The 21404-nt window shown below is 48.1% G+C and overlaps 1 protein-coding gene across 13 annotated transcripts in view; it reads right to left on the reverse strand.

Annotated features, from left to right (window-relative positions):
* Positions 1-757: 757 nt before the first annotated feature.
* Gpam (glycerol-3-phosphate acyltransferase, mitochondrial) overlaps positions 758-21404 on the reverse strand; it is a 61636-nt gene continuing 40989 nt past the window's right edge. For 12 of the 13 annotated variants that reach the window (XM_075974407.1, XM_075974416.1, XM_075974411.1 and 9 more), the window contains 15 exons: positions 21124-21220; positions 20394-20530; positions 15406-15505; positions 14876-15088; positions 12860-12973; positions 12650-12735; positions 11232-11347; positions 9401-9471; positions 8490-8754; positions 8105-8247; positions 7030-7107; positions 6308-6448; positions 5462-5651; positions 4595-4653; positions 758-4037 (listed from right to left, as the gene is read on the reverse strand). In XM_075974407.1, coding sequence (XP_075830522.1) covers positions 3921-4037; positions 4595-4653; positions 5462-5651; positions 6308-6448; positions 7030-7107; positions 8105-8247; positions 8490-8754; positions 9401-9471; positions 11232-11347; positions 12650-12735; positions 12860-12973; positions 14876-15088; positions 15406-15505; positions 20394-20530; positions 21124-21220 — 1927 coding nt within the window. In that variant the 3' untranslated portion in view covers positions 758-3920. The remainder of the gene's footprint in view (positions 4038-4594; positions 4654-5461; positions 5652-6307; positions 6449-7029; positions 7108-8104; positions 8248-8489; positions 8755-9400; positions 9472-11231; positions 11348-12649; positions 12736-12859; positions 12974-14875; positions 15089-15405; positions 15506-20393; positions 20531-21123; positions 21221-21404) is intronic. The other variant, XM_075974417.1, reaches the window with a different exon arrangement.

Consider the following 21404-nt stretch of genomic DNA (forward strand, 5'->3'; position numbering starts at 1 on the left):
CTGTACTTCTATAACGTTAAATGTTCATGAGAGGTGAATGAGGAAAGGCACACTGGTGGGATCTACTGCGACCCAGAGAGATCTCTGCGATGTGGGCGGGCATCCCCATCTCCACGTGCTTCATCAATGCTGAAGGGATGTGAGCCGATAGAGTCAGGGCTGGGAGACTCACAAGCTGATCTCAGGTTACAAAACCAGCATTTTAATAAAGTTCTATATGAAGTCAAGCAAGCATCATACACTGAATAACAGAAAACTCTTAGCAATAAATCCAAGACATTATAAATAAGTTGGGGTTTTTGGTTGTTGTTGCAAGACAGTGGCTGCGCCTTCAGCAACTGTTTCAAGCGGCAGCTGCAACTCAGCAGCTACCAGCAGCCAGGCAGGAATTGTCTCCCCAGGCACTGGCTCTACCACAGCTGCTAAGGAACTTAACCTAGATCTCTTCCTTCCATAGAACTCAGGATACAAAGGTTGAGGAGAAATCCTGCGCGCTCCCAGCGGCTGAGTAAATAGCTAACTTCTCTCCTTGTTCGTGTCTCCGGGAAAGGGGGGCGTCCTTCTGCTCAGTTCCCATTGAAAAATCTTGCTACACTTAGTTCCTCCCTACCACTTCCTGTCAACTAGTTGCTGACTCAGCCTCCTGACCCCAGATTAATTGTATTTAATCAAACAAATTTAACACATCTTTGCGTTGTTAACAAAAGCAGCAGAAACAAATGTAACACAGTTAAAATAACATCCCACGACAGGTTGGTTGTTTTTTTTCTGGTTTATTAAAACAATCCATTCCCATGCTTCTCAGGATACACCGTCATCAGGCATAAAAATCAGCCAACATTTCCAAGGCAGTGCCATTCACAAAATCATACAATGCTATTCTACAGTAGTAATTCTTTCCAGAACAATCTCGTGTACGTTGTACAATGGGCAAATACTGTAACAAACACCTTCCATAGAGACAATTAGCCCTTTAGCTGTTGGGAAGGAAGGCCGAGAGTCTCGAGAAGCAGTCATTGCTTGTGCTAAACTAAATGCCAGATGGCAACTCTCAAGCTCCTAAAAAGTGTTAAAAAAACAGATTTACATCCCATAGTAAGTCTTATAAACGTCAAAGATCATTTCAAAACACTACAGTTATCTAAGGATAAAAATCTGCATTCAATTGTGCAGTGTTTTCTTGTAGATCTGAATTAAAACCTTTATTATTTACCCCCAATTCATCCTTGTATTAATTCTATTTTCAGTTTAAAAGGCCAGGGCCGTAGGTAGCTGATTTCCGTCAAAGGAAAGCACTCCAGCCAATGTTCTGTGCTTCCGCTTTCCAGCGAGGAAAAATAACGTCCTTACTCGGTGCATCGTGGATGGTAACAAAAGTCTGCAAATTCTGCCTTGGCGCCACTGTCTGTGACCAACTGGTCTGCTTAAAGAACTAATTAATGTTTTCCATGGCATGCAGTGAGGCGCCCCAGAGGGGAGAGAGGTCCTGAGGTCAGAACAGTTTGGGAAATCCTAGGTTCAGCAGGCTTGTGTAGTGCGCTGCAGTGTCCCATGTACCCCAGAACCCAGACACACATCTCAGAACAGGGAAACAGGGTGCAGGAACTCCTGTCCCAGCTCCCGTTCGCTGCCACCCCATATCTACTTTCTGCACTCACCCTCATGATGGCCAAGGCTCAGCAGAGCCAGGAAGGGCACAGCGCATGCACCCTGGCTGCACTCCCCTAAGCACTTGGTTCAATAGGATCACAACAGCAAATACTCCTCCCTCCCCTTTCTGATTTACTTGGGTTAGCCTCATTTAAAAAGAAGTGCAGCTTCATATTGCTTAGTATTAGGTTTTTATTTATTTAACTTGACTCACAGTCTTCCCCTGAAGGGCATGCATTTCAGTTTGACAGAAATGCAATAGAGTAAACTGTAATAAATTATACACAAGCACCGAGTTTGTTTGATCTTCCGGGGAAGCCACCCACTGCTGAAAACAAGGGGCCGTCTCTATTAGCCAACAGGCTACCTGCCAGTCTTATCGTGATGCTTTTTCTCTTCCTAACGAGGCACTGAAGAATGAGTTGTGCTAAATTAACTCAAGGGTCAGCTTGTTGGGATGAGCATAACTTTGGTTGAGAGTTCTCCTCCGTAAGAAAGGTTTCAAAGCACCAGTTGATTACAAAAGCATGCACACATCTCACAGTGAGTTAAGTCTGGCAACAGCGCGTCAACTGAAGCCCCTAAAATGAAACTGACCGGAAGGGAGGCCACGGCAAGGGAAGCGCGTGTTTCTCTGCAGGCTGCAGAAGCAGCAGCTGCTTGCAGGTGCCAGGCAGGGCAGCAGTGCCCACTGGGAGGTCAGGTCCACAGCTTTGCAGCCACCTTCAGCAAAAGCTGACCAGAAGGGTGTCCCCAAGAGAGTAAGCCAGACTCTCTGGGTATCCTCTAAGTCCATCCTCGTTAACAACAGGTGAACATCTCACTGCACACCCACAGTTACAATGGACAGGGAACTGATGCAGAGGAGAGGAGATCTGACATGCACAATTGCGAAGGGCGGAGACCAGCACAGCACAGCACAGCATTATTGCTCTGAGCTCCAAACCAGCCATTTCATGCACTGTGTGATGCCAGGCAGGATCCCACCTCCCCAACATACACGTCTCTCGTAGGATACTATTAGTGTTAAAAATTCAAGTTCAGGAAAGTACAAGTTTCATCCCTAATACTTTTATAAATTCAAATTATCTATGGAACACTCATCAGAAAAGTTCCTATTCCATAAAATCATAGAGACATGGACAGTAGATTGCTAGAAATTGTATTGTCACATGATCATTAAGAAACCGCCATCATTACCACAAGTAACCAACAATTATGTTCCTTGCTCACAAAAAGGCACCTACCCCTTGAAAACAGAAAATTTTCATAATTATTTGCCTTTAAGTGGCAATGGAGTTTGGGTATGTAGCTCATACAAATGTCTAAAGAACCAAGGAGTCTTCTCAGAGCTTAAAATCTACAAAGGCTGCAACTGTCTGCCGCTCAGTAGGGTCACTGTGCACACCACACAGGCTGCACAGAACACCATCTGAGTACTAGTCATCCAGACAGCGAGTGCGCAGTGTCTGGAAACCCTCCAGCCGAGCTACAACCAGCACAGAAGCTGACTGGCTGGAGGCCCCTAAGAAGCACAGATGCCTGCCCTTAAAGGGCAGGAAGGGTACAGCTGCCAAACAGCAGCAACTCTAAGCACTTGCTGGAAATTAACTCCATGGCACTTTGTCAGTGAACAAAAAGCCTCCCGTGCCACCTTCCTGGCCAAGCGCAGCTTCACCTTGCCAACCAGATTCACCTCATGGCACTGGCCCTTTGGTCACCATACCTCACTTCCTGCCTTACACAGTATCGTCTGCTTCCAGGCAGCCATTCAAACGCACGTTGAGACTGCCAGCCCAGGGCAGAGTCATTCCTTAGTAAAGCACACCAGAGCTCTTCTGACAGCGGTAAGATGGTAAGAGGGAGACGGAGAATGGACCCAATTACTTTAAAGGAAACATTATTACATACTGTACAGGACTCAGTTCTACAGACACCTCTACGTCCATCACAGTAACTAGTCCTTAAAAGTCAAACTTAAAATGTGAATCTTTAATAAACTCCAAAATAACTTACTGAGATTTCCCCTAGTGACCTAGAGATCATGAATCACACATGGCACTGGCCCCGAGTGCTCCGCGCAGGCCACTGCAACGATGCTGGGCAGAGCGCAGGTCCACGGGGTGGGCAGAAGGCACGCAGCTTCCTGGAGGTCTCCTTGGGTAAGGCAGGCGGGCCACACCAGGACACCTGCCGCTCTGGGTCAGACTGGAGCCTGCAGAGACTCCCTTGTCAGCGGCCCCTCCCTCGCCGTAGGTGCTGAGAGAGCTCTACAGCACCACGAAACTCAGAATGTACTCCAGGAGTTTCTGCCGGTTGCACTGAGGTAGGAAAGTGCCGCTCAGTTCTAAAACAGAGACTCTCTTCTGCTTGGTCTCTTTGAAAACCTGAAGAGAGGAAAGAGAAGACACAAGTCAAGAAAGGACCGGGGTGAGGGGGCACTCTGTTAGCGGCCGCAGATGGACGTCCGCAGAAACGTGGTGTGGAGGTGTGAGTGTTCGGTGTTAGCACGTAGGTTTGTGGGTCTGCCGCAAGCCCGGAAGCGCGAGATGGGGTTTCTGGAGGAAGTTCAGTCAGTGCCTTGGCTTTCACAACTAAAGTCAGAAACAAAGCCTTATCAAAGGTCACGTGCAGCTCCGTGGAGCGCATCATACACGAAGGTAAAGAAACCTGAGGCTAATTTTAGCAAAGCTGGTAAACATGCAAGAAAATAACAGACTGTGGAACAGTTAACACAGAGCCTGCCCAGTGGCTGTTGCTTCTAGTTTGGGGATGAATGTGAAACCTGCAGAATCAAACATGCCTTCCACATGCCCTGCCCCAACCTCCCCCTAGGAGATGCATCCCCAGTCAGTCCAGCAGAAAATGCTTCTTCTGGACCCACAGAGGAGAGCGACAGATTGGAGACACACGACAAAAGGGCAGCACAGTGGTGGACACATACCCCGATGTCCTTAAACATTTTCACAGCGTTCTTCACAAGACAGTAGGTGGCACTCTCAGCTGCAGAGAAACAACAAGGCCCTGTCAGTGCTCAGGCTAGCACACACACTGGAGGCGACAGAGTGTGGAAGCAGAAGTCCAGACTGGAGCAAGCTCCCTACTGCTACTGGCAACTCCCACGGCCTCCTTCAAATGACCTACTTAGTAAGTAGGTCTTTAAACCTGTGCTATCGTCTACTAAGGAAAACAGAGAGAAAAAAGAGTCAGGGGGAGAGGGAAGATACACAGAGCATCTGCCTCGCAGGGGTTTGTGAGAATCCAACAAGATGGTCTGTAAAACTCCAAAAAAGGACAGTGACGCGGATGCTTCGCTCAAGTCCAGAGATCAGGAAACAAGAATTCTAACCCGTTTGCACTAACTTGCCAAGGGCCCAGGACCGGTGTCCCTAAGAGGCACGATGGGATTAACCATCTCTACCCCGCTCTGGCCCTGACGCTGACTGTCCTGTAAACACGCCAAGGGCATGCGCTCAGCTGTGGTGACTGGCACCTGGATGCAGACGGGCGCAGAGCTCGTCACTGCCAATGGCCCAGTACCGATCAACAGCAAGATGAAAGGGAGTGGAACTTGTACAGTGAAAGACTACATAGCAGACAGAACCACAGCAACATGTATGGCTCTCACACATGTTAACTGCAAAAAGGCAGACAGAGAATACACGACTACCACTTAATTTATATGACATGTCCTGCAGGTCTAAGGAATGAGGTCAGCGTAATTCTGCATCTTCCCCAACTTCCCAAAATTAACACATTTATATAATAGGGCAACAGTTCTAAAAGAAGCCAAAACAATGACTCCACATACCATAGACTGCGACATTCCTTTCTGTCCTGGTGAGAAGGTACCTGTGCAGCTTCTGCAGGTACTCAGACTCGGGGACTGGACCACTGAAGTTGTGGACGAAGATGGCGGCAGAGCTGTAGGCCTCTAGCAAGGGCCCCAGGAGCCTCTGCAGGAAGCTGATGAACTGCTGGTGCTCCTTGGACTGGCTCACCTGAGAGAGTGAGGGAGGAGGTGAGGACACAAGAAGGGACAGGAAAGCAGAGCCGGCTGCCCCAGCACAGGTTAACTGGAAAGAGCAGCTGAGCGCTCATTCAGTGCGCTCATTCCTTCCGCAGGACCTGAGGACTGGGTCCACTCAGCAGTCATCTGGAGCAATCGTCCCAATCGACTGACAACATTGTAACAAAGTCTCATCGCTGAGAACAGCTGGACTGGGGCTGAGCCCTGCAGGGTTTGCAACACAAGCATAACAGCCACTCATGCACGCAAAACACAGGGAACAGCAACTATGTTTTTCTGTGCATGAAGCAAGACCACTGTCCAATGGGAAACTAGTAAGACCCAAACTGAAAGAGAGGGCGTGCCTAAGTGTCTGCCCTGCGGACACTGGGTAGATGGACGTCAGGTGCCACCTGAGCATCTCCTGGAGGTGCTGAAAGTCACCTCCTTTCTTCAAATACCATTCCCTTTCCATTTACCAGTCCCCAAACTTGACAACATAAGGCATTAATTTAAATGACTTTACCAGAGCTGGCTAGCGCTGGCCCACAAGTACTTTGGAACTGAGTAAGTCACCATCCCTGTTATCCAGCTGTAACATAAACTTTACGCTCCGCTGCTGTGCACCCGGAATCCTTCACAAAGTACCTTCAGATAGCAATCTCGCTGCTCCTCGCCAAAGTCACTGTCCTCATCTTCCTCGTCACTTCTCCAGGTCAGAGGTTCTGGAAGCTTCTTGTCCCACTGCTGTTCTGCAAGGCCAGGACTGACATCTTCCTGGTCATCCTGCTGTCTCAGGAAGACGGCTGGCAGTAAGAACACATGCCGAGGCACACAACCAAGCACCCATCAACCCCGACAGAGCAATCTCTTCTCAGAGCCTGCCTCAACCTTCCCTGCGGCACAGCCCTCAGGCTGATTCCAGCCTTGGGAGACTGCAGGGGAGAAGGACAGATGGAGTGTCGGGGAGGGCTACACTCTCCGAACAGAGAGCTGCTTCCCAGTCCCTCTGAAGGACATGGACTCTATCAGGGCAGACCCGAATCTCAAAAGATAAAAATATTACGCATGAGCTACAAGTGATATGCTTCCTGTCTCATCCCAGAACCAACTTCTGGATGTCAGAGAATCAAATCAAAGTATTGTTTTAATTTAGAAAATACCACTTATAAAAGAAATCAAAATAGTAAACGATCCCAAGACCCTTGTGCCCCATTCTTACTGCCCTTTTCTATCATCTGGACATAAATACATACAGCAAGTGGATTTTAGTAGCTGAGGTAAGTGGTAGTTTAAATTAACTAGTAGGTAGGAAAGGAAAACGAAGAGGGAGCAGCTAAGCAGAGACAATCAAGGCGGTGCGCTCTCACCTCTGCCACCGTGAGAATGCCGTACTGGATGAACTTCCCCACTGTCTCGTGACAAACTTGGTAAAAAGTCTGGCAGGGCTGGAAAGAAAGTCATTTAAAGGTGAGTTGGCCTCCCCTTCTCCTGGAGGCTTCAGAGTGGCTGTCAGCCCCTCTGCTCCACCGCCTCCTCCACCCTGACAAAGTCCTAGGATCTCTGATGTCCACGTCTTGATAAATAGTCATGATAAGGCCAGAGAAGGGTCCTTTCCCAGGAATGGCCACGCACTTATGTGGTCCCAGCTACAGAGAGAGCTCCGGAGCCCAGTGCCCTGAATGGGATGAGCCCTGGAAGGACCAACTGCCCAGACCTTCTGGGAACCTTTGTCTCACAGTGAAGGCAGTTCACACGAATAATGAACAAGAAACACAGCACTCCAGTACCGGGAAAGACCCATAGAAAACACGAGGCCCACTTTAGAAGCCCTATCTGCCCACACCCCTCCTGATCCTGCCACCCAAGTGTCAAACACACATAAAGAGCATGTTCAAGACGACCACATTCAAAATGCACACACTCGTGAATGTCCAATCATGAGTCACATGAGAGAAAAAAAGTAACACAGTGCAAAAATAGGTTCTACTTGGTTCTGAGTACCCAAAATCTGCTTACTACGTAGACTCATTTTAACGCCGACTGGTGTAAGGATGTGATAAGGGGACCACTCACACTGCTGAGCCCCTGAGTGTGTAAGCTGAGGTGTTCTCTACCTATTTATCATCTGGGTTCCAACATCCACACTGGGTGTGCTCCTTACTGACACCAACACAGCACCTTCTGCACAGCCACTGAGCAGTAACTTGGGGTCTGACTGAGAACTGCCAGCAGTCTCTCATGTCTCAGAGCCAGGGCACTAGGCACCCAGCCAGACAAACCAAGACAGTCAAGGCCAAGCTATGCTAGTAGTCACTGAGACTGAGACTGGACCAGAAAGCTGCAGCCACAGGACAAAAGCTCTCTAGAGAAAAGCAAAGGTACTTTATGTGTTCATACAAACAATACGAAAGGGTCAGGGAGCACGGCGGAGCCCTCACTCACCAGAGAGATGGTGCCTTCATTGGAAAGAAGGTAGCACAGGCTGGCTGCCTTCCGCACCAGCTGCTCCTGGCTGATCAAGCTGCCATTGCCACCAGCAGACCCTCCCGAGCCCCTCTTACTCAGAACAGCATACAGACTGCAGGCTGAGGAAACACAAGGAACAGTGAGGGACAGCAGGGTCATCAGTGCCGGGTGGCCCTTCTATTACCATTAAAGCCTATTAACAAAACCAACGGTCTGCAGAAGCCTCAGAAGTGTAAGCAAAACTCCACAGACTCCCACTCCGTGAGCAGGTCAGGTCGTCTGGTCTCCCACAGTGCAGGGAAGGCAATCCATGGCTACAGTGGTGCACCCCTCAAACAAGGGCGCTTGCCGGCTAACGTACCTATGATGGCTTCCATGATGAAGACATGAAGCACCCCGTTGCTGTAGAAGTTGAGTTCGAAGACTGCAGGGACAGTTGTGCTGGGGGTGATGAAAAACTCGTCCTTCCTGCTAGTGTGTGTGATGGTGACACAGTTCCCCAGGAGCTGGATGGCGTGCATGACGACATCTTCCGAATTCCCGGAGAATCCCAGGTCAAAGTCACGAGCTAGGACTTCCTCCTTCATCACAAAGAAGTCTTCCACCAATGTGGAGAGGTGGATGCCCTACGGAGAGACAAAAGTGGACTGTGACAGCGGAAAGTCTCATCTCCCAGACTTTCTTCCTACTGTGGCTGTCCAGCGTGTACGCACAGCAACAGGCCCAGGCCAGCAAGGCAAGCGGTAGGGATGTCAGGGCAGATGGCACATCACAAACCCTGAGCACAAGGGACCACCAAGGGAAGGAGACACAGTCTGAGAGTCGCGATCAGTGCTCAGGGAGGACCCCGCTTGAAGCACTCGCCTCCCGAATGTTTAGTTGGTGCCTACATACAGACCCCATGTCTGGTGTCAAGAGCGTGACAAAGAATACGAAGGACTCTCCCACAGCAGAGCTCCACAAGCCTATGATGGGAGGGCAGAGGGAGCTCTCACAAACAGAGCAACTTCCCTGGAACTTCTCCAGCAGAATGCATACCGTGTGTCATTGAAATATGCCTTACTTTAGTTAACTACACACCAGAGCGAGCGAGCATCCTTCTGATCTAAACGTTTACAGTCTGGCTCAATCTCATGCAACTTCTTCCCTCACTGGGCTGGTGAATTCTGGGCAGGACGCCCTGCTTCTGCCACTGTTCATCTCACTGCCTCAGCCTAAAACAGGCAGACACACACCCAGGCTTCCTAGGACCACCAGGACCACCGGACGTACCTGCCTGTGTCTGTAAAGGAGCAGGCAGGCCACAATGTGGGTGGACATGATAGCACAGGACTTGCTAGCAGCTGGAAAGAAAGAGAACATTAGTTGGCCTTGCTCTAACTTACGCGAGACCTTGGAAGTACCTTGGCTTTAAACAGGAGCAGGGAGCTAACCATATCTTCTACTGTATTTCCTATAGCTGCAACTTACAATGGAAATATAACTGGATTTGCCAGTGTTCTGGTACAATGGAGCAACCACTACCCATGAGACATATTCTATGACAGACAATGAGGTTAGGCACATCTGGAACTCTAAGCCCCCCTCCCATCATGTGCTTCGGCACGCTGTGGGCTACAGCCTCATTTCCCTCTTCTGTACTCCATGTGTAAAAATGAAAGTACAAGAGAGAGGAAACGGTAGACTTGAAGTCACAAAATTAGGGCTAACTTTCACACTAATTGATGTCCTGATTTGGAGTGAATTCCCAAACTCTGGAGTCTCTATTTTTAAAATATGGAGACCTTCACTGGGCTGCAAGAAACAGGCTGAAGGCCTGGTAGACACCCCTAGCAAGGATGCTCAATACACTTGCATTTCCTCTTTCATTGTGGCCCAGAGAAGTGGGGAGGAGACACAGAGATACATCTAGAACACACTTTGCTTTGGAGTGTGTAGAAAATTATCATCATCTAGAGAACTATGAAACAGAGATGCCATTTGTGAGCCTCTGAAATGACAGTGGATTTAGAAATACTTCACTTGCAATTACAGCTCCCTCCAGTGTTTGCAATGTATCCAGCATCATTTAACAGTCATTAGGAAAAACATTTATGAAAAACTTTAAAACACCAATAAATATGTAAAATAAATAGAAAATAATTCAAGGCCACAAAATATTTTCAGGGACTAGACATCAGCACCACTGATTATCAGAAGGTGGCTTTTCTTACTTATTTCATTTCTGCCTTCCTTTGACAATTACGAAGAATCTGCTTTGGCATCCATATCTGAGGTGTGGGATACAGTCACATATTCTTAAGAAAAGTTCTCTGGGCTGGAGGCCTGGCGGCTCATGGGTAGACACCTGCTTAGAACGTGTGAGGCCCACAATTCCATCCACATAGCACACACACAATCTTCTGGCCGGGAGTCAAGTAGGAAAAGCAGCAACCACAGTGGGATAATGGGAGACTCGAGCTGAAGGAAGGGACCCTCTCTCTACAACAGTGCTCACAGGCAGTGATGAGAATCTGACCAGAAGTGGCCCAGGAAACAGGAGAGCCAACAAGAGCTGAGCCCCGGGACAACACAGCACTATCTATGCTCAGGTTTTCAAGAGCAGAATGCTGTACTTGAAGGTGGCCGGCTCACCCTCTGCTCAGAGTTAGTCTGGATGCACTATTTGTGCACAACTATTCCAGGATAAAAGCAGAAGTTGTCAGAGCCACTGGAGGTTCATCTGCATCCCCACAGCTGAAACAGCTGCAGGATGGGTAGCCACTCGACATTTACTGAGATAAAATCTGCATGGGGCTAGAGGAGAAAGAGACACCCAACTATAAGCCCAGATATCATGCCATACAATAGTTCAGGCTAGTTATGAGCAAAAGGATCTACAATCATCCTGACAAAACCATGAGAATTGCTGCACAAGGACCTCTGGGTATTTTTCAGACACCCACCCACCCCTCGCTGTCACCTTCCTTCCAGGTTCTTGCCTATCAGTCTATGGAATAGGTGACGGACTCACGAGAAAGTAACTTGAGCAGACTCCCAGCCTGCACGGCCACACTACTCCACATGCCCTGTGACCTGTGCATAAGTGTGGCGTTCGACTTACTGAAGAGGATGTGCTCGCCCAGGTTCGCAATCAGTCTTCTTCGGAAGGCTTCGTCCACTGCGTTTCTGGACTCATTACTGGATGTGTCTTGACTTTCATCAGCAGCATCGTTAGGTCTAAAAGATTTGTAAAATCAGTCTTCTACACGTCAGCTTTATTTGATTGATTGATTGATTGATTGATTGATTGATTGATTGATTGATTTGAGATAGCATCTCATTCTGTTGCCAGGCTAGCTAAAATTCCCTACACAGACTAGGCCCGCCTCAAGCTTGCAATGCTCCTCCTGTCTTCCAACTTCTGGGGTGACAGACATGTACCACACCCAGCCCTATGCAAAAAATATAGGACTAACTTCTAAATGAATAGTTCTGATCATCATATATTTTAAATTTAAATTATAAATAAATAATTTCTCTGGGTTGTTTTCCTCTATAATGTAGAGCCTAATGCATTTTTCCAGACAGAATACTTTATTTATTAATGACTAAACAGTCTATTAATACATCACCCAAACTTCTGACAGAAAGAATGCAAGAAGCAAGAGACCATGTTTTAGAACATCTGAAAACTCAACATCTTACCTAATATAAAGGAAGGGCTCTAAATTACACTGTATTTTCAGTTCTGGTAAATTCAATACTATCTAACACTCTTTTATAAATCTTACTCACAATATGCATAACCCAAGCGATCCCCAAATAAATTCAGCTAAGGTATATATATCAAGTCATCTAACAAGATTCACAAAAAGGTTCAACACAAAATTATACAAAGCCTTTAGAGAGAAAGAGAGGGGGAGAGAGAGAGAGGGAGAGAGAGATGGGGGAGGAGAGAGAGGGGGAGAGAGAGAGGGAGAGAGAGATGGGGGAGGAGAGAGAGAGGGAGAGAGGGGGAGAGAGGGAGAGAGAGGGAGAGAGAAGGAGAGAGAGGGAGGGAGAGAGAGGGAGAGAGAGGGAGAGAGAGGGAGAGAGAGGGAGAGGGAGAGAGAGATGGGGGAGGAGAGAGAGAGGGAGAGAGAGGGAGAGAGAGGGGGGAGAGAGAGGAAGAGGGAGAGAGGGTGAGGGAGAGAGGGAGAGGGAGAGAGAGAAAGGGAGAGAGGGTGAGGGAGAGAGGGTGAGAGAGAGAGGAAGAGGGAGAGAGGGAGAGAGGAAGAGAGGAAGAGGGAGAGAGGGTAAGAAAGAGAGGGTGAGGGAGAGAGGGTGAGGGAGAGAGGGAGTGGGAGAGAGGGAGAGAGGGTAAGGGAGAGAGCACAAGCACAAGCATTCCCACATCTTTATCAAACCAAGAGGACTATCACCGCACTGAGGATGGAACAAGAAGGAGCATGCTCCAATTAACGCTAACCTACTGCCCCATGCAATGCAGGAAGGAGAGTTCCCAAACAGGTGGGCTAGCACAGGGGCTGAACACCCTACCTTGTAGGAAGAATAGCTGGTAACAGTGCTTGCTCCAGAGAAAGGGGAGCAGACACAGGTTTCTGACTTTGGCTTTCTAAATATTCCTGGAAAAATAAAAAGAAAAGAAAAAACCCTTCATAACAACATATAAACTGTATTTTCGTCTTCAGCAGTTAAGAGGAACTGTGGACACAAGCTTCAGGCCAGGGCTTCCATAGACTGTCTCACCTTCAAGGAAAATGGCTGTGCAAAGTCCACCCTGACGTATCCATAGTTCTTCCGCAGCATCCTGATGACGCCTCTCGCCACGCTCCAGAGACTCTCGTTCTTCTTGGGCTTGCCCTAAATACAGCAGGGAAGGGGAGGGTGCTCTGGTGTGATGCTGTTTCTTCTGAGACAGTCTCACTATGATATCCAAACCTGCAATCCTCCAGCCCTGCCCCCTTGCAACTGTTCAGAGACAGCCATGAGACACTATGCCTGGCTTAGAATAATTTTTTCATAGAAACTTGAATCCTACCTTGATAAGAAGAATGATATGTAAAGAATGAAAAGTGAGTGACTGGCAGTCAGGGTTGTCAACCTTCTGACTCTAAGTGGGTCAGGCCACATTCACAGCTACCCTGGGATCATGTGAGCCACAGGCATAGACTGGACAGGCCTGACTGCTTTACCTGAAACCTGACAGAAAGTGCCTAGTATTCAAAGATGCTCACAGATGTAGCTGTGTCATTCAGGGGAGGAAACTGAGCAAAGAGAAAAATGTAATGCGAGCACATTGAGAACGCATTCCCTCAACTCACAAAGATACAGCTCAGAACAGAGAAGGACAAAATGACATAATGTCCTGGAAACTGCTCTCCAAAGTGGGGGATGCCAGCCAGTCTCACAGTGGCCTTCCCACTAATGAGACACTTGAAAGTATTTGCTTGCCGGGCGGTGGTGGCACACGCCTTTAATCCCAGCACTCGGGAGGCAGAGGCAGGCGGATCTCTGTGAGTTCGAGGCCAGCCTGGTCTACAGAGCTAGTTCCAAGACAGGCTCCAAAACCACAGAGAAACCCTGTCTCGAAAAAGCAAAAAAAAAAAAAAAAAAAAAAGTATTTGCTTAACAAGTCATCCCACGAGGCACACACAGTGATGGCACAAATTGTCGAGCGCCATCAGTCCGCTATCCTTAAATCCTTCAGTAGCCAGGAACCCTCCAGATTCTGACACACTGGAGCACAAACTTTGAAGCACATGCTTTGCCCAAGACTTCCACACTAAGTCAACAAACCGGCCCTCTGGTACCGCACACTGCTGCTCAGAGTGGTCGGCTAGCGAAGCCATCTGGGAGATATGCCTGATGGACGGGGCGGGCTTACAAACCGAGTACCCTTAGATTACAGCTAGCACTTCCCTTCCTCAACACACACAATCCACAGTGAACCCAGCGAGCTCCAGGAGAAATGCGCTGGACTAAAGAGCCTTGTGGGTGATTTATTCACACAGTGGAACATCTCCCCTGTGGGGTCTGAACTGCATTCAAGGCTGAGCCTCACAAGTGACTGAGCTTACAGGTAATCAGATACAAAAGAACCACATAACATTATTATTATTAATTATTATTGTATAAAGTTCAGCAATGCAGAAAACCAATCTCTCTGCAAGAGGCTGGACAAGCGGCTCTCCTGGAGGAAACTAAGAGGAAAGGTATGGGAAGATTTCTGGGGCCCTGACGTCACTCCATCATCTGGGTGCTAGGTTCACAGGTGATGACTTTCTGATATTCAATCTAAGTGCTTATTTATGACTTGGGCATATTTTGGCAAAAGTTTGCTGAAAAGATCCATCCCATTTCTCACATCAGTTTGCAGTTGCTCAGGCAATGTGACCCAGGATTCACTGAAATTTGCTCAGAATCAAGCCATAGACCTCAGAGAGGAGAGCATGGATACCCACACTGCCCACATAGTGGAGACCACAGCTCACTGACAAGTGGCTTTCCACCTGCAATCCCTTGATCAAGGCCAGCACTGACGTATGAGTTCACGTACTTCTCCAAGCCCAGGGAAACACAAGAGACTCACTCACAAGCTGACAGACACAATGAAGGCAGCTCACCATGCCCATTCAGGCAGGTTTCAGATAAGCAACAAGAAAAACCATGTTAGCAAAATGCCACTCTGATCTAACACTAACCATTCAATATAAAAGCAAAGTTTGAAAGGCAAAGACGGCCTTGTGTGGGCTGGCTCCTTACCAGCTGTTCACCATTGTAGTGGCCTTCGATTATCCGATCGTAGGAGATGCCCACAGGAATGACAAGGATGTCAGGGATGGTGTTGGACGACAAAGTGTCCACTATCACCGACAGCAGCCCTGCCCGAGCACAGGAGGTCTTCCCACTCCGGGAGCGCGTGCCTTCCAGGAAGATCTCCAGGAACTGCTGCTGCCGGAGCAGTTCAACTATGTGCTGAGACAGGAGAGAATCAGACGTGAACTAGGACCTCGCAATCCAGCTGCGCTTAGAACAGCAGAATCTTAAGACGAAACAGGGGAAAATGTAACGTCACCACTAACTAATCATTTCCCCTTATCCAGAACTACAGAGCATCCCACCAAAGTCATATGGGGCAGATTACAAAAAAAAAAAAAAAATGGTGACTCATCTCTGGCCAGTCATCTCCCAAATCAAAGAACAAATTTATAAAAATCCTAGTTACGACACAGCTCCATCGCTCTGTGATGGCTAACACCACAGCGCTGAGGGAAATTAAAGGCCATACGCACCCCTTGAAGCAGCGCTCTATAGAGAATGTCTTTGCGTCCGTCTGGGGTTTCATCAAGCCTCCTTCTGATGAAGAAGCCCCCAAGCTTGTGAATCAAGGTGCTACAAAGAGAGAGCGCACGAATTACTTAGAAGGAAACATGGAAAGACTCAAATGCCAAGCTACTCCACAGCACTGTCCATGCAGACAAAAGTCCCGTGTCATTTGAATGTTGACAGTGGAAATGCAAAGCTCAGTTTTCATGCCGTCGACACGCTTCACCCATTCCTCAGCCTCTGGGGTACCGCTGCAGAAGTTCTAAGCCTCTGGGGTACCGCTGCAGAAGTTCTAAGCCTCTGGGGTACCGCTGCAGAAGTTCTAAGCTTCTGGGGTACCGCTGCAGAAGTTCTAAGCCTCTGGGGTACCGCTGCAGAAGTTCTAAGCCTCTGGGGTACCGCTGCAGAAGTTCTAAGCCTCCGGGGTACCGCTGCAGAAGTTCTAAGCCTCTGGGGTACCGCTGCGGAAGTTCTAAGCCTCTGGGGTACCGCTGCAGAAGTTCTAAGCCTCTGGCGTACCGCTGCAGAAGTTCTAAGCCAAAAAAGGAGTTCTGATTTGATGTCATCCTCAAAGGTTATGAAACAGTTTTGAAGATTTTGGAATGCTTCTAAATTTAAAAGTAGAGAGTCACTGCCTTCAGTTATATATCCACTGGTGAGTCCTCCAGGCTCCCGTGGACAGTCTGTCCAGTGATCATGCAGTTGGGAAACCTCCAGGCTCCAGTGGACAGTCTGTCCAGTGATCATGCAGTTGGGAGTCCTCCAGGCTCCCGTGAACAGTCTGTCCAGTGGTCACACAGATGCAGTCCTCCAGGCTCCCGTGAACAGTATGTCCAGTGGTCACACAGATGGGAGTCCTCCAGGCTCCCGTGAAGTCTGTCCAGTGCTCACACAGATGGAGTCCTACAGGCTCCCGTGAACAGTCTGTCCAGTGCTCACACAGATGGAGTCCTACAGGCTCCAGTGGACAGTCTGTCCAGTGTTCATGCAGTTGGGAAACCTCCAGGCTCCAGTGGACAGTCTGTCCAGTGTTCATGCAATTGGGAATCCTCCAGGCTCCAGTGAATAGTCTGTCCAGTGGTCATGTAGATGGGAGTCCGTCAAGCTCTAGTAGATAGCTCTGTCCAGTGGTCACACAGATGGGAGTCCTCCAGGTTCCAGTGAACAGTTGGTCCAGTGGTCATGCAGTTCGGAGTCCTCTAGGCTCCAGTGAACAGTTCTGTCCAGTGCTCACACAGATGGAGTCCTCCAGGCTCCAGTGGACAGTCTGTCCAGTGGTCACGCAGATGGGAATCTTCCAGGCTCCAGTGAACAGTTCTGTCCAGTGGTCACACAGGTGGGAGTCTTCCAGGCTCCAGTGAACAGTTCTGTCCAGTGCTCACACAGATGGAGTCCTCCAGGCTCCCGTGAACAGTTCTGTCCAGTGCTCACACAGATGGAGTCCTCCAGGCTCCAGTGAACAGTTCTGTCCAGTGTTCACACAGATGGGTGGTCTTGGTTAAACTAAATGGCTCACAGCCTGGACAGATAGCTCAGAAATTAAGAGCACTTACTTCTTGCTGAGGACCCTGGTTCAATTCCCACCACCCACATGGTGGTTCACAACCATCTGTAACTCCAGTTCCAGGGGATCTGACATGCTTTTCTGAACTCCTTGGACACCAGGCACACAAGTGATGCTTATACATACATGCAGGCAAAACATTCATACACATGAAAGAAATCAATCTTAAAAAATTAAACACAAATGGGTCACATACACAAAAGAAAACAAAAGTAAAAGCCATGAATGAGAAAGGGCTGACTGGTAGGGATGGGGTAAGGTTAACAGAGATGAGAGAAAAATAAGAGAGGCTGAGGAGGGGAATAATCAGAATATACTACATACATCTATGAAACTGTCAAAACCAAATCAATGGCTGAGCATGGTGGTGCAGCCTTTATCCTCAGCACTCAGGAGGCAGAGACAGGGTTTTCAAGTTCAGCCTGGCCTACACTGCTGGCCAGCCAGAGTGACAGAGTAAAATCCTGTCTTGGAAACAGAAACAAACAAACAAACAAAAAGAATTAACCAATAAAAAGAAAGTTTTTTAAACCCTATCCATGCTCTCCAAACTCTTTCCAAAGAGTCTGTCTTAGGCTTCAGACAAATAGACACTGGCCCATGGCAGATTTGCAAAGTGAACCAATGTCCTTTAAGGAAAATCCTCTCAAATAACTAGTGAGGTCCCATGGGAAGAGTAATTTTATCAAACCAAAATCAAATATAAAACAGGAAACAGGGGCTAGAGAGACAGCTCAGCAGTTAAGAACACTGGCTGCTCTTTCAGAGGACCTGTGTTCAATGCCCAGCACCTACATGAGACAGCTCAGAACCCTCTGTAACTATAATTCCAGGGCGTCAGATCCCCTCTTCCAACCTATTGTCTAAAAAACCAAAACCTAGGTTCATTTGCACACAGAGAAACAAAACAGTTCTGCTGCCAACCCCAAGACTCTTTCTGCAACACTGTAAAGTTTAGATATGAAGTTGAAAGTTTGTCAGATTTCCTGAATATACAGTGTCAAATGGAGCAATTGTCTTCAAACAGATGTTAACGTTCACACTGGTGTAAACAGACATTAGCGTTCACACTGGTGTAAACAGACATTAGCGTTCACACTGGTGTAAACAGACATTAGCGTTCACACTGGTGTAAACAGACATTAGCGTTCACACTGGTGTAAACAGACATTAGCGTTCACACTGGTGTAAACAGACATTAGCGTTCACACTGGTGTGAGTAGCCATGCTATATTAAAATGTTAACGTACTCTGGTCTCCTGTATATGGAAGTCAGGGTGAGATGTGGGTGAAGTACAAAATCACTCTGAAATTCTCAGAAGAAATTCAGTGAGGGAACAGTGTACCCTGAGATGTGCTGTCACTGTGGAGATGTAAATGTGGCGAAAGAAAACTACGGACAGACACGTTTGTCTATAGTCCGCTGTATCTGAAGGAAAGGCAAGCCGAGCAAAGGCTGGCATGAGCTCCTGAAAGGAAACGCTCAATTATGAGAAATTATCAACACTGACACTTAATAAAAGCCTCACGAGAACTAGATGAGGAACGACCACAGGAGAGCACCAGCAGAAGAGACAACTTAGTTCTGAGAGCAGGCCTTCCTGTGTGTGTCTGTCTGTTCCTCATTCTGTCTCTCTGTCTCTGTCTGTCTCTCTGTCTCTGTCTCTGTGTGTGTATGTGTGTGCACATGCGTGAATGTGTATGTGTAGATGCACGTGAGCCCAGAGCACTACCACAAGCGTCATTAACCAAGACCTATCTATCTATAGTTTGACACTGGGTCTCTAACCGGCCTGGAACCTGACAAACAGGCTAGGCTGACTGCCCAGAGAGGCCTGAGGTTCTGCCTGTCCCAACACTAAGATCACAAGCAGACACCACACCCACACTTTTTCCCACCTCAGATCCTCAAGCCTACAAGCAGTTTACCAGCTGTACCATCTTCCCAGTCAACCTTGCTGATAATGTTTAATTTAGCTTCTGTCCCTTGGTGCTGGGAAAAGATACCTGGAGTACCACACGGTTGTTCTAGTCCTGGGAAAGGAAAGCATGTTCCTCCTGTAGGCTGGCTGTTTGTCTGGGCTCCCATTACACAACAAGCTATTTGATAGCGAGGACTGTATGTGTCTTGTCCATGTTTGCTTGATGCTCAATGGAATACATCCACTGACTTCTGCTGATGACATCTGTCTGGCTAGCTGCAGCACTCTGGGAACCAGGACAGAGCGCCCTGCACCATGAGGGCGAGGCCAGGACTCTGGATGCCACTGTAGGAGTCTCCGCCTGCCAGGCCACCAACTCTCCCTACAGTTTCTCTCTGTGTTCACCCTCCTAAGTCACGTCAGATCACAGAGCTGGCCTCAGTGCTCTGCGCTGCTTGGAGTTAACGTTCCATTTCTCAGTTCCACCCAGTCCTCGCTGGCTCCTCAGCGAGCAGACTTAGAGCAGATCCAGTCTCCTACACCCTCTTCCGAGCTCCACATGTGGACAAGACCTGACTCTTGGGAACTTAGCTCACTAATTCCTTTAGTGAGCCTCTGCCCTCTTCCCCAAGAACACAGCTATACTTCTGATGTAAGCTCTCAGCATTTGCCAGAACTCTCACAAGAGAATCAAAATTAATTTCTTCAATTCTAAAATGGCCACTCAACATACAGGTCTGACCAGATCAGTGTTCAAAGCCAGGACAGACACCAACCCTCCGCTCAGAGCTGCTCTTGAACTAGCCCTCACTATCCGCGCAGCTGCCCCTCCAGCTCTGGCCTCTCCTTACCTGCTTGCCCACCCCCACATTCCCAACACCTTGCTCTTGAGTCGCTGCCTTTGAACACACTGCTGCCTTTCAGTAGAATGCACAGCATCCTCTGGGAACGCAGAGAAACACCTCCTGGGTTGCATCGGAATCTCTCCATCATGAGGTCAAGAAAACAGCAGGGCCAGTGTCGCCAGCCTTTATCTACCACAGGGCCAGCACCTAAGCCTCCTCTGACAGCCGTCCATCCACCTGACCAACACTGCCCCTCAAGCTTGCCTAGGCACAGTCCACCATGCAGCCCGTACACAGAAATACAGTGAGGAACAGTGTATACCAGCCAAAGGCTACACAATGAAGCATTGGTTTTCTAATAAACAGGGGCTAATGCCACTTTTATAACATGTATCAAAGATAACAAAAAAGTGCCAAATTCAAACCAATCCTTTTTGTTTTTTGAAACAGAGACTCACTATACAGCCCTGGCAGACCGGTAACCTGCAATGTGCACCAAGAAAGCCTAGAATTCAGAAATCCACCTGCCTCAGCCTCTTGAACACCATGACTAAAGGCATGTCCAACATGTCAGACAGAACAATCTTTTTAATACCTTGAATTTCAAACGAAGCTGATCTCACCTGAAGATGGGAATGTTGAGGTTATTGCCCGAGGCGATGTATGGCGCCTTGATGTTATGGCAGAAGAGAATGAAGGTGAGCAGCAGATAGTCGATGTGGGATCTATGCACCGGCAGGAACAAGAGCGGCAGATTCGTCTAGGGCAGAGGGAGGCACCAACCTTAAAGCTCAGGTGTTACCGGTCAGTCCCACTTCGCCACTGCATTTGGTTACGGTCCCTCATCACTGGCTAATCAATGACTCACTCTCTACAAACATGCTCCAGTGATTCTCCAGGGCCTACATATCCAGATATAAGATCCGCTACTACAACAACAGCGACTAGTGGGGGAAGAATCAACAAGTTCAAGTCGACCACACCTCTTCTGAGACGCAGTCTTCATTACGGAAAATGAGCAGAGCTCTTGGAGCCAGGCTTGGTTTAAAACTAAGAAAATAACTTACTATCTGTGACTTGGGTTAATGTTTCCCTACCACCTACGCCTCCATCTCTGTCTCCCTGTGTATAAAACAGGTATTACGTGACCCGGTGTTCAGGGTTGTCCCCAGGTAACTTAGAAAAGCAGTCCTATACATTTTTGATAGGCCCTGCTTCTCTCCCAAAATCAACTGCAGTTATCACAAAGTGGGATGCTCCCAAAAGCCTCCAGAATCCCGACAGCACAGGGGAGACTCTCTAACTGCACACCACACCCTCAGGAGAGACAGAGGGTGGAGCAGATAACCTTACCTCAGTTGCAGCTTTAACCATCTCAAGCTGACCCTTGTGAATCTGAATGTTCCAAAAGAAACTGTTAAAGAGCTTTAGCAATACCCAGCCAGTCAGCCTGAAAGAAATATAAACATTTGAGTCCATACAAACATAGACAAACATGTGTATGTTATAAATCTGCATACGGTTCACTTTCCTCCCACGGCTTGAGTCCACAACCTAAAAGCACTTGTAAGTGACTTCATGTGTGTGCACTTAGGTATCTGGACTGTGAATGCGTACTCTAATGTATACAGACA

Source organism: Microtus pennsylvanicus, chromosome 5, assembly GCF_037038515.1.
Source record: "Microtus pennsylvanicus isolate mMicPen1 chromosome 5, mMicPen1.hap1, whole genome shotgun sequence".
NCBI classification, from domain to species: domain Eukaryota; kingdom Metazoa; phylum Chordata; class Mammalia; order Rodentia; family Cricetidae; genus Microtus; species Microtus pennsylvanicus.